The sequence below is a fragment of the Hyperoodon ampullatus genome (genome assembly GCF_949752795.1).
Source record: "Hyperoodon ampullatus genome assembly, chromosome: 2".
Taxonomy (NCBI): Eukaryota; Metazoa; Chordata; class Mammalia; order Artiodactyla; family Ziphiidae; genus Hyperoodon; species Hyperoodon ampullatus.
In genome coordinates, this window is record NC_136915.1 from 196,973,927 (window position 1) to 196,986,040 (window position 12,114).

Sequence of the window (12,114 nt, forward strand, 5' to 3'; positions counted from 1 at the left end):
GGCTTCAGGATTTCAGCAGTGAGCCTCCCAAGGCAGGGGGATGGGAGGCCACCTCTTGAGTCTGAACCATCCCCATGCAGAGAGGTGGGGAGGAAGCAGGGACCTTCAGAGGGTCCCCACTTCCCAGGGGGAGGGAGCGGGGAGCCGGCAGTGGGACCGGAGCTGGCACCGCTCAGCCAGTTGCCTTTCCTTTTCCGCAGCCTGCCCTGGCTGCCGCCCCGAGTGTGCAGATGGATTCACCTCCCAAGAAGCGAAAATTAAAGGTCACCTTTTCACCATTGGCTGACCGTGTCTCTTGGAACCCTAACTTGGCAGGTGAGTTAGCCCAGGAAGGGGCTGTGTCTCAGCTCCCAGCGGCTCAGACGTGACGGTGCTTGGTTGCCCAGCCCTCACTGGGGACCCATTCATCGGCATGAGTCTGCCCACTTCTGGCTGCCCAGTCACAGCTCTGGTCTCTGAATGCCTGTCCCTTTTGAGACCTGCCTCCCTGAGGGGCCTGGAGCTGGATGGGGACCAGGACATTGTCTGGGGCTCTTGGCCATTCAGGAGAGCCACGGCAGACCTCTGGACCCACCGGTGTGTCAGCAAGTCCCAGGTCCCACCCCTGAATTCCCAACTCTTAAATCCAGCTGCCCTGTGATATTTCCACTTTGATGCCTCGTAGGCGGCCCAGCTGCGCTCCCTCTGGACTCCGCTGCCAGCCAGCCCCAGACTTGCCCCGCCCACTAGTGCAGTCCCTCAGGCTCCACATCTGCACTTCTGTTTTCTCTCACACCCAGCTCACTGCTCACCCTTCTTAGCCCTGCCTTCCACATACATACAGAGTCTGAGCGCTTTCTCCTGCCCTGGTCCCAGCCCTCATCACCCCTGCCTTGGGTTACTACCGTGCACCCCCAGCCACACTCCACACCATCCCCCCATCTCTCTAGTCTCAACCCAACGGCCAGGGTGATTCTGTTAAACAAAGCAGACCACCTGCCACTGTTTTACCGGGAACCTACCCAGGGCTCCGTCCCTTACAGAGCAAAAGCCAGGGTCCCTACAGCCATCCTTACAGTGGCCTCACGAGACCCTCCTGACCTGTGCCCTGACCGCTCTGCCTTCATGGCTGGCCACTCTCCCTGCTCCCCCAACTCCAGGCTCCAGGCCTCCGGGCTGTTCCAGGAACATATCAGGCGTGGTCCTGCCCCAGGGCCTTTGCAAGGGCTGCTCTTCTAGCCTAGGGCTTGCTCCTCATGGCCTCCAGGGCCGCTCAGATTCAGTCAATGAGATTTTCTCTGACCTCCTGTGTGTACATACATATACATATATGTGTGTATATGCATACACACAAAACTGTACGAGCAGATGCAAAAGTAACTCCTTCACAAGGACACGAAACAATGTCCCGTGAAGGGACCTGTTGGTATGTCCACGCTATGTCTGTAAGCTCTGCCTGAAAGCGCGCATTTCACATAAAAGCTGCTCAATGAAACGTGTGAAGAAGGCACTTATTGATTTCCTGCTGTGGGCCAGGGGTCATTCTAAATTTTTTATGTGAATGAATTAATTTAAACATCATAACAGTGATAGACACTGATGATCATCCCCGAGTTAAAGGAGAATTTAATTTGCTCAAGATTTCTCCTTTATTTATCATTGTCATGTGTTAATTATTATCATCATTTATTATTTATCATTATCATGCTTTCGTTCATTTAATCCTCACAACAAGGATAGGGACGGTCATCCTCCCCACTGTACAGACGGGGAAACGAGCTGAGGGGCTTTAACTCAGGAAGGTCACGGGGCTCGTAGAGCACAGGAGCGGGGCCCCGAATTCAGGCACTTGAAATGTAACGGCTGTGCTGTGCCTTTAACCCCACCCGCACGCCCAGGGCGCTCTGCGGCAGGGCAGTGAGAAATGGCCTGACCTCAGGCTTAGTGGCCAGTGTTGCTTCCGGTCCCAGGGCTGCCCCCACCTCCGTCCTCTTGCTTCACCCGCTCCCGACGGCCGTGGGTGGACAGGCCTATTCTTAGCCTCTCCCCCTCCCCCCCCCCGTCTCTGTGTCCACACCTGGGTCCCTGCTCAGAGAGACTCGCCCGAGGGTCACGCCAGCCCAGTCGTCAAGGGAGATGCTGAGGCTGATTTGGGGTTTCCAGTTCCCTCCCGTTCAGGGCTTTCTATCTGTGGCCCCTGGGGGCAACTTAAAGGACTCTATTTCCATTGCTGTCCTATCTCGGCCGTACCTGATGCAGAAAATCTCTTAACCAAGTCCCCATGTAGTTGTCTTTCCACGGAGGCTCCTGAGGTCCACCCTCGGCCACAGGCCTGGAGAAGCTAGTTCTTGGAGCTGGGACACCCACCCTGGACCCCGACGGCTGCTAAGCCCTCTTGGCCAAGGGTGGGGGGAAGGGGGTTTCTGCTTTCCTGTTGCACCGAGAGAATCAGCCAGACCTCCTCCCAACTGCAGGATTGCGCCAGTCGGAAAGAGAAGCCTATGAGTGTATTCTGGAATTTCTGGGACAAGAACAGGTGGTAAGGAAATTCTCTGGAGCTTTTTGAGAGCTGCGGAGGAAAGCAGGGAAAAACGAGGGCTCACGCTTCCTTGGGTTTTGGATATTAGCCCTGGCTTGGAAGCTGCCTGACTTGGCCTCTTAGGCGGCCAGGCCACCGGACAGGTGCCGGACGAAAGTATCTGCCTCATGGGCCCCCATCCCCGGACGCCTACAGAGGGGCCGGGCCACGGTGAACACCAGGGCAGGGCCTGGGCCTGGCACGGGGCAGGGTCTGGGGGCAGGCGGCAGGGGGGCCGCGGGCAGAGGTTTGCATGTCCCTCCATCCTAGTTCGACGTCGACAAGCTGAAGTTCCTGAGGGCGGTGGACACCATGAGTGGCGTTGTCCACGCCCAGGCAAATGACAACATGGACGATTACTTTCCCCTAACCGTCCTGGCCAAGAAAATTGAGGTGAGACAAGCCCACTCTTTCTCGGCGTTGGTCCTCCGGGGACGAGGAGGATGAGTCCCAGCCCCGGGGCCGGCGTCCCTCTCTCAGGGGAATTCTCCTGGCCCTTCCAGACATTAATCCTTGAAGAATCCACGGAGGCCTTGGTCAGCACCGTGCGTCTGCAAGCCATGCTCTGCATCGCGGCCCTGAGGTTCCCCAGGCCGTTCCCTCCCCCGAGCCCCAGGGTCTCTGCTGCGGGAGCATTGGGGCTGGGAGGAGGGCAAGGCTTGGGGACCTGAGTTCTGGGCTGTGGGTAGCAGGGCCCATGACCGCCACCTGGTCTCCCAGCCTCCTGGGGTGGGATGCCCCCCAGCTTTCACTGTTAGAAAGCTGTTAGGACATCAGCGTGGGGAAGGCTCCCCAAGAAGCCGGGGCCCCCTTCCCTGGCAGGGAAGTGTGCGGGGCTCAGGTCCCACTGTTTCCCATGCCTCAGGGAGAGAGGGCAGAGCAGAGTCTCCCCCGGGGCCCTCGACACTAACCTGTCCTCCAAGGCCCTCCCGTGGCTCCCTCCCTCCCCTCCAGCCAGGTGAACCTGCCGCTCCACCTGTCCCAGAAGCTCGACCTGGCCAAGGCCGGCCTCTCCAGCATCATCCCCCTGCCGCCCATCACGCCCAGTCTGGACCGCAAGGACAGTGCTAGTCTCTCCATGCAGGTACCCACCTTGGCCCATCTGCAGGGGCTGGTCTGCCCCCGAGGAGCCCACCCACCCACCGTCCTCTTTTCTCCAGGCCTCCCTCTCCTCCTCCCCGGGCTGCTCAGCCTCCCCATCTCCCCGGGGTTGGTTCCTGCTCGCACGCAGCCCACGTCCTCCTCTCACGAGGGCTACGTTTCTCTAGTTCCGTGACAGCCCCAGTCTCAGGAGGAGACAGTCTGGCGATAAACCCACAGATTCTATGGAATTACTGGCCAATAGACTTGGCCAAATCTTCCTGAGAATTTTCAGTTTTAAAGCTGGAAGTTTCCTCGATCGAAAACGTTAGAGAACGAATCTCTGACGGTGAGGGCCCCATGGGGCTGTGTTTGTGGGCGAGAACTGCCCAGTGCCTACTGCTGCTCTCTGGCCTGCCAGTGGGGCAGGTCCGGGCTTCAGTGAGGTCAAGAAAGGCCAGCGCTTGGGAAGATGGGAGTGTGGCGGCAGAGCTGGCCTGGCTCCCTTCCCCGTGGGGAGGGGTCTGAGGGGGACGGGGTGCCCCAGGGGGCTGTCCATCCTCTGACACCCCACGTCCCCCACTTGCCAGACCATCCAGGCCTTAGATGATATGTTACAGGCTCTTGTGCTGGAGCGTCTGGAGCCCAGCATGGTCATCCTGCAGAGCTTCCTGGAGGTGAGCGTCCACAGCAGTCAGGGAAACTGAAGTCCTGTGTTAAATCTGGTGTGTTGGGGGGAGGAAAGGGACGTTAGGACAGTCTGGGGGCCGCTCCAGCCAAAGGCCATCGGTCCTCAAAGCTCCGCAGGTGTGACTGTCACCCGGAGACAGGTTCCTGTATCTCCCTCTGTCTTCATAGAGTCTCCGGAATATTCTCAGTTTCGATAAACTGTCACCCGTAGGGGTGAGTGTGAATTTGAGAAATAGCCCAGAGTCACTTGAAGCCAACTTTCATGAGCAAGATGGGAATTAATTAGGATAATATAATTTTGGATATAATATTAGGTGTGACTAAAGATAAGGAGACAAGATTGCCCAGATATCTGATTTTTTTCATGAATTAATTTTGGCTGCACTGGGTCTTTGTTGCAGCGCCCGTGCTTCTCTAGTTGCGGCACGTGGGCTCAGCAGTTGCGGTGCGCGGGTTTAGTTGTGGCATGTGGGATCTAAGTTTCCCGACCAGGGATCGAACCTGGGCCCCCTGCATTGGGAGTGCGGAGTCTTACCCCCTGGACCGCCAGGGAAGTCCCTGCCCAGATATCTTACTAAAGAACTGTGATGAGGGCCGTATCTAGAGAGGAACTGTGTCCACGTTGGGACATCCTTCTTTTGGAATGTATCATTTCTTGTATTTTTTTCATTTTTAATGATGTTTATTGTTTTCTTTCAATTTTACAAGCAAAGCATGTTCATTACAGAAAACTAGAAAGACATAAACTCTGCTGCCAGCTGAGGCCTCCCTCCCTGTCGTTTCTCTGGCCTACATGCTGCGGCAGGAGGCTCCTGCTTGTCTTTAAGGGGGTCGGGGGTGTGGACTCAAGACTAAGAAGGGAGGGACTTCCCTGGTGGCGCAGTGGTTAAGAATCCGCCTGCAAAGTCGGGGGACACGGGTTCGAGCCCTGGTCTGGGAAGATCCCACATGCCGCGGAGCAGCTAAGCCCGTGAGCCACAGCTACTGAGCCTGTGCTCTAGAGCCCATGAAGCACAACTACTGAGCCCATGTGCCTAGAGCCCGTGCTCCGCAACAAGAGAAGCCACCGCAATAGGCCCGCACACCGCAATGGAGAGTGGTCCCCGCTCACTAAAAAGACTAAGAAGGGAGGGGGCGGTGCTCCCATGTGTGTGGATGGGGTTTCCTCGCTCTCTTTCCAGATCATCCTGCCTTGCTTGGTACAGTCGGAGAAAGTGCACGAACAGTCCCGGGCCTTGGGGGCCATTTCCCACCTGCTGAGGTTTATCTGCAATTTCCCTGAGCTGTCGGTGAGTGCCTGAGGCGGCGGAAGGCTGACCCCTGCCTCTGTGCACATGGCACACCGACTGGGGCTCTGCAGGGGGCCCTGGAGGGTGGTCAGAGCACCTTTTTCTCCCCCACCCCGGCTCCTGTGAGCTCCAATCGGGCACACACATCTCAGCCCTGGTGGGGGACCTTGGCCTAGAGAGCCGGGCTGGGTCCACAGCTCCCGTTGGCTAGCGTGTCTCAGGGTTCTGGCCGCTCCTCTCCCCTGGGTGCTGACTTGGAAGGTCTCCTTTGCCAGTACAGTGCGGAGCTGGTGGGCGGGCACCTACAGCAGATGTTGAGCGATATGGGCGGGGAGGGACTGGTGGCCCCAGGGGGTGGGGGGAGGAACCCCCTTATGGACAGCTGGGTGCAGCCAGTGTCCTCTTCCTGCAGCACATGGCAGAGTTCTCGATGGCCGGGCAGCTCATGGGCACCCTAGGCCTCTTCTGCATGAACCCCAACCAGGAGATCAGCATGGGGGCCTCCGAGGCCCTGCACTACCTGTCCAAAATCCTCGTGCTTCATAGAAGTAAGTGTTATGGGCCTGGATTGCCTCATGGCCGTGGCCGTGGGACCCTCTGGTTCGTAGGAGTGACAAGGACGACCGTGGAGACCCCATGTGGTGCTGGGGGCATCAAGGGGCCTGCCTCCCTCGCAGCTGCAGTGCTGTACATGTGCTTTACCTGGATGAACCCCAAGTGCAGTGCTGATGCAGTGCCCTCTTTTCAGAGGTTCCAGGAGATTCTTGGGAGAACAGGGAGCTAGGCTTGCGGCCACCTGTGAGATCAACTTGAATCCTCAGTGTTTTCCCAGCTGTCCCACTGCTGCTGTGACGTGTGAAGCTGGGAAAAGGAGACTCCTTTCTCACAGAACAAACTTGGATGTCCCTGAACTAGGCTTTCTCTGCCCCAGGAAAACCAAAGATGCAGACCACCACACACACTTACAGAGGTGCCAGAGGAACTTGCAAGTCTCCCGCAAAGGGAGTTTCCGAAACTTGACTTTCTTTTTTTTTTTTTTTTTTTGTGGTACGCGGGCCTCTCCCGTTGCGGAGCACAGGTTCCGGACGCGCAGGCTCAGCCGCCGTGGCTCACGGGCCCAGCTGCTCCGCGGCACGTGGGATCTTCCTGGACCGGGACACGAACCCATGTCCCCTGCATCGGCAGGCGGACTCTCAACCACTGTGCCAGCAGGGAAGCCCTAGAAACTTGACTTTTTGTGATTGAATAGGGTGTATTTCCCGGTTGCTTAGCAGCGGGTTGCGGGGGAACGCAGTACAGGAGCAGCAGCTGCTAGAGGACCAGGTACCTCACCGCCACACTCCCCCTCCACCCATTGGCCTGGCACTAGGGACCAGGGAACCCTCCCTGTTCTGCTGGGCAAACGTCATTCCACCTATAAACCCTCTTGGTCTTCTGTGACGTTTGCAGGGGAAGAGGGCAGGGCGTGTTCCTTTTCCCCTGTTAAGGCCCTGCCCCTAACTGTTGGTTTTGGATCCGAGGTATGAAACACGAGACAGAGAACATCCTGAAGGGTCTGCAGAAGCATTTCCGAGCGGAATGGTTTGCCAACATACAGGATCTCACAATGGTAACCCTGGGCCTCCACCGAGTATGGGATGCCCAGATGGGGAGCCTTGGCAGGGGAGAAAGAGGGCTGGGGCGTAGAGGGGTAATCCCCGGTGCGGGGAAGGGCCCCGGACAGAATGCTGGAGGGGAACGCCCATCCCCCTGGCTGCACCTGGGTGGGTTGAAGTTTGAGGTCACTGAGAGGGTTTTTAAAAAGGTGTAGTCCACCCTCTTCTCCACGCTCCTCTCTTTGCAGCCCGGCTTTCCCTCTGTTCACTGAGCTTGGCCTCATGCCATGGGGTAGCCAGGTGCTGGCCGGGGCCGCCTGCACTGGGCCCTGGCTGGCTGGCCTCTCCGGGGTCCGGAGACTGTGGGGACACCCAGGGTGGTACCTGATGCTGCGGAGATAACGCTGGTTCCTCTGTCCGCAGTTCTTCAGGAAGTACCTGACCCCCCAGGAGAGGGCGGATGTGATGATGGTGTCGATGGAGGCCATGACCAACACCAGCAGGCACGACGTCCGGGCGGCCTCCAGGATGTTGAGGATGAACCTCAAGTTCTCTCTGCCTGACATTGGGAAGGTAGCCTTTCTGAGGGACTTCATGGTTCAAGGGCAATTTCGGGATTCTTCCTTTTTGTTCTGTTTTGGAACTTTCTCTTTCACTTCGTACTGGTTGGGGTTAAGGAGTTGCAATCCTTTGATCCAGAGGAGAAAAAGTTAAAGGAGACGTGGTTTGCAGTTGGGTGGAGGGCCCCACCTTGGGGAGGGGTGACCACCTGGCCTCCATATCCACTGGGAAGGGAAGAATAGGGTCAGAGCTACAGCAGGAGCCTCCCGTGGACTCCCAGGACCAGGAGAGACCTCAGACAGCCCTCCTGTGTCCAGACACTCTGTCAGGCCTGTGAGTGCTTCTGCACACAGGTGGGAGAATGCACAGCAAGACAAGGATATATCTGTATCTATATCTATATCTATATCTGTATCTATATCTATATCTGTATGTGTATGTGTATCTGTATATCTATATATGTAAACCTAGGAGACACTGACGTGAACTAGAGATGGAATACAGACCCTTTGTCGGAGGTGGGACTGGTTCTCGGTAAAATTAAGCCAGCATGGTGTCTCTGTACCTGTCCTTTCTATTACACCACTTTGAAAGCTCTTGTGGACCGATGGATGGATTCACTGTCATTTTAATGGCCTAACCCGCTCCCTTCTCACCCCTGAAACCAACAGCAGGCCCTCTGAGCAGTTCCTGGACTCTCCTTTTCTCCCTGGCCTGGAGCGCCATCTGAATGCTCTTAGGGTCAAAGGGCTCCCCAGAGGCCAGCCCCCCAACTCCACACATGCGAGGAATCCCTGCTGGCGCCCCTGACCCCTGGGCAGCCAGACTCTGCTGGAAGCACCGTTAGGAAGCTCACGACCCTACACGTGGCTCACGTTCCTTCCTGCACCCTGTTCGTTATTAGAACCTTGTCCCTGCAGTGAACTGGAACCCGCATCCCCATGGCTTCCAGGCCCTGACGCAAGTTGGCTTGCTGGGGTTATGCGGAATTCAATAACTATTCAGGTATTACCAGTACCAGGTGCCACGCCCTGGGCTGGCCTCAGCCACATGTTATTTTATTTAGTTCTTACAGCAAGTCTGCAGGGAAGTCATTGTTTTCTTTTTGGAGATGGAGAAAAGCTCAAGGAGGGCGTGGCCTGGATAACTGGCGTTTATTGAGCACGTGTGTGACACACCCTACACGTGTTCACTCGGACCCGTGAGGAGGGTAAACTTGTTCTCATTTTCTGTATGAAGGAATAGAGCTCAGAGAGGCTGGAACACTTGCCAAGGCCACACAGCCCGTCGGTAGGGAGGAGAGATTTGAATCCAGGCAGAGCGACTCCAGGGCCTGCACTGCCTGCTGTCCACGTGACCAGTGGGCGGGGACGACCGGCCCGCCCTCCCTCTGTAACAGTCTCTATGTCCCGTCCTCCCTGCTCCGTCCCTCGCCCCCAGATTCCTGATCTGATCTTTATCACGCTTCCAGACACGACTCCACTCTCCCTTCCCTGCTGCCCTCTCCTCTGTGCCTCTTAAACCAGGGGGCAGCACAGCCCCCAGCCTCGCATCCGTGTGTGGCCGCAGCTTGATGTGGGCGCCTGGATCTGACACTTCTGCCGAGCTGGTGTTGGACATCCAGAAAGCAGCGCCCCCCACCCTCCCCTGCAGGTGGCCGAGATCACTGAGTACATTTACCACAATATGGACAGCATCACGGAAGCCATGGCCCAGGAGACCATAAAGAAGGTCCTTCACCTGCTGGCCCAGACCTACACCGACGAGGTTATCCTGACGCTGTTCAAGATAGACGACCAGTCCCAGAGGTAGGTGAGGCTCTCGGTGCCAGACGGACAAGGCCCCAGCACTCTCTTGATCTGCTTATTCTTAAAATATACCCAGTTTTTAGCACAAGTAAGTTCCATACTTACTTGGGGCAAAGTGATTGTAAAGGTAATACGGGCTTATTGCAGAAAGTTTGGAAAGCATATACATTTTTGAAAAAGAAAAAAAATTAAATCTCACCCCAAGGCAACCTCTGCTATCTCTTAGGTATAATTTATAACTTGTCTACCTTTTAAAAATGATTTTTTCAATTTTTACAAACAAAACGAAAAACACACAAAAAAGGTTTAAAAAAATGTACGGTCACACTCATACCGTACATACCAATTTACACACTTTTTCATTTAACATTTTATCATAGGGTTTTCCCAAATTAAAACCCTTTTGTAAACATAATTTTAATGGCCGCCTGGTATTATATTGTATGGATGTACTATGCTATAATTTTTTTTTAACTTAAAAAATGTAAAAATTTACATGCGGTAAAATTCACCCTTTGGCTACACAGTGCTACCAGTTTTCTCAAATGTATAATCACAATCATCACCACCACAATCAAGGTACAAATTATTTCCATCACTCCCCAAAATCCCCTTGTGCTGGAGTCAACTGCACTCCCCACCCCAAGCCCTGGCAGCCCCTGATCTCTTCTCCACCCCTATTGTTTTGCCTTTCCCAGAACGTCCGAGAAGTAGAATCACGCAGAACCAGTCATACTGTACAAAACAGAATCGTACTTTGAGTCTGGCTTCTCTCACTAACTTGGAGCTTTTGGGATTCATCCAGGTGGCTGTGTGTGTCAGCAGTGCGTCCCTTCCCATTGTGTGCATAGACCACAGTTTGTTTATCAGTCACCTTCTGTGTTGTTTCCAGTTCTGGGTCATTACAAATAATACCACCATAAATATTTGTGCATAGGTGTTTGTGTAAATATTAGCTTTCATCTTTCTTGGATAAATTCCTAAGGGTTGCATTTCTGGGCAATATGGGAGCTGTGTACTTAACTTTGAAAGAAGCCACCAAACTTTTCCACCATGGCTGTAGCATCTGCATTACTACCAGCAGCATATGAAAGTTCTGGTGGCTTAAATCCTTGTCCACACTTGGTATTGTCATTAAGAAAGATTTAGCCATTCTAACAAGTGTGCAGTGGCATCTCAGTGTCGTTTTTATTTGCGTTTCCCTAATTTAATTACAACTGATGGTGCTAGCATGGGTTCATGTATTTATTTGCCATCCATGTATCTGCTTTGGTCAAGTGTCCACATCTTCTACCCGTTTCTTGATTGGGTTGTTTCTCTTCTCGTTGAATTTTGAGAGTTCTTTATGTATTCTGAATACAAGTCATTTTTCAGACATATGATTTTCAAATATTTCTCCCGTGTTGTGGATTATATTTTCATTCTTAAGATTGTCTTTTGCAGAACAAAGTTTTTAATTTGATGAAGTCCAATTTATCTTTTTTTTTTCTCTCATGGTGTCTATGTTCACAGGTTTACCACTCATGTTTTCCTCCAGAAGTGTTATACTTTTATGTTTTATATTTAAGTGTATGACTTACTTTTATTAACTTTACCAGGTCTGATGGACGAGTCTAGGCTCAGCTTGTTGCATACAGACACCTGTTCCAGCACCATTTGTTGAACAGACTCACCTTTCTCCATTGAATTGCCGTTGCACCTTTATCAAAACTCAGTTGACCATTTTTGTGTGTATCTATTTATGGGCTCTCTATTCTGCTCTACTGATCTATTTTCAATTCTTTGACCATTACCACACTGTCTTGAATAGTGTAACTTTATATTAAGTCTCAAAATCACATAGTATGTCCTCCAATTTTTTTTTTTTTGCGGTACGCGGGCTTCTCACTGTTGTGGCCTCTCCCACCGCGGAGCACAGGCTCCGGACGCGCAGGCCCAGCGGCCATGGCTCATGGGCCCAGCCACTCTGTGGCACGTGGGATCCTCCCGGACCGCGGCACGAACCCGTATCCCCTGCATTGGCAGGCAGACTCCCAACCACTGTGCCACCAGGGAAGCCCTGTCCTCCAATTTTTAAAATCCTGTTTCAAAATTGCTTTGGCTATTCTATTTCCTTAGCTTTACCATATAAAAATTTATATGGCATTCTTATTTCTTTCTTTATTGAATTATAGTTGATTACAATATTGTGTTAGTTTCAGGTGTACAGCAAGGTGATTCAGTTATATATATATATATATTTCAGATTATTTTCCATTATAGGCTTTTACAAGATATTGAATATAGTTCCCTGTGATATACAGTAAATTCTTGTTGCTTATCTATTTTATATATAGTAGTGTGTATCTGTTGACATTGTTATTTCTTTTTTTTTAATTAATTAATTTTATTTATTTTTTATTTTTGGCTGCGTTGGGTCTTCGTTGCTGGGCGCGGGCTTTCTCTAGTTGTGGCAAGCGGGGGCTACTCTTTGTTGCGGTACTCAGGCTTCTCACTGCGGTGGCTTCTCTTGTTGCAGAGCACGGGCTCTAGGT

General features: G+C 53.2%; 1 protein-coding gene across 1 annotated transcript in view; it reads left to right on the plus strand.

Annotated features, from left to right (window-relative positions):
- Positions 1–230: 230 nt before the first annotated feature.
- The window catches only part of LOC307066783 (maestro heat-like repeat-containing protein family member 7), a gene marked incomplete at its 5' end in the record, with an annotated part of 28,403 nt that continues 16,519 nt past the window's right edge, over positions 231–12,114 (plus strand). The window contains 12 exon segments of the mRNA XM_079724027.1: positions 231–315; positions 2,454–2,518; positions 2,828–2,950; positions 3,061–3,140; positions 3,512–3,641; positions 4,228–4,314; positions 4,496–4,540; positions 5,509–5,616; positions 6,029–6,164; positions 7,137–7,225; positions 7,635–7,784; positions 9,426–9,580. Coding sequence (XP_079580153.1) covers positions 231–315; positions 2,454–2,518; positions 2,828–2,950; positions 3,061–3,140; positions 3,512–3,641; positions 4,228–4,314; positions 4,496–4,540; positions 5,509–5,616; positions 6,029–6,164; positions 7,137–7,225; positions 7,635–7,784; positions 9,426–9,580 — 1,253 coding nt within the window.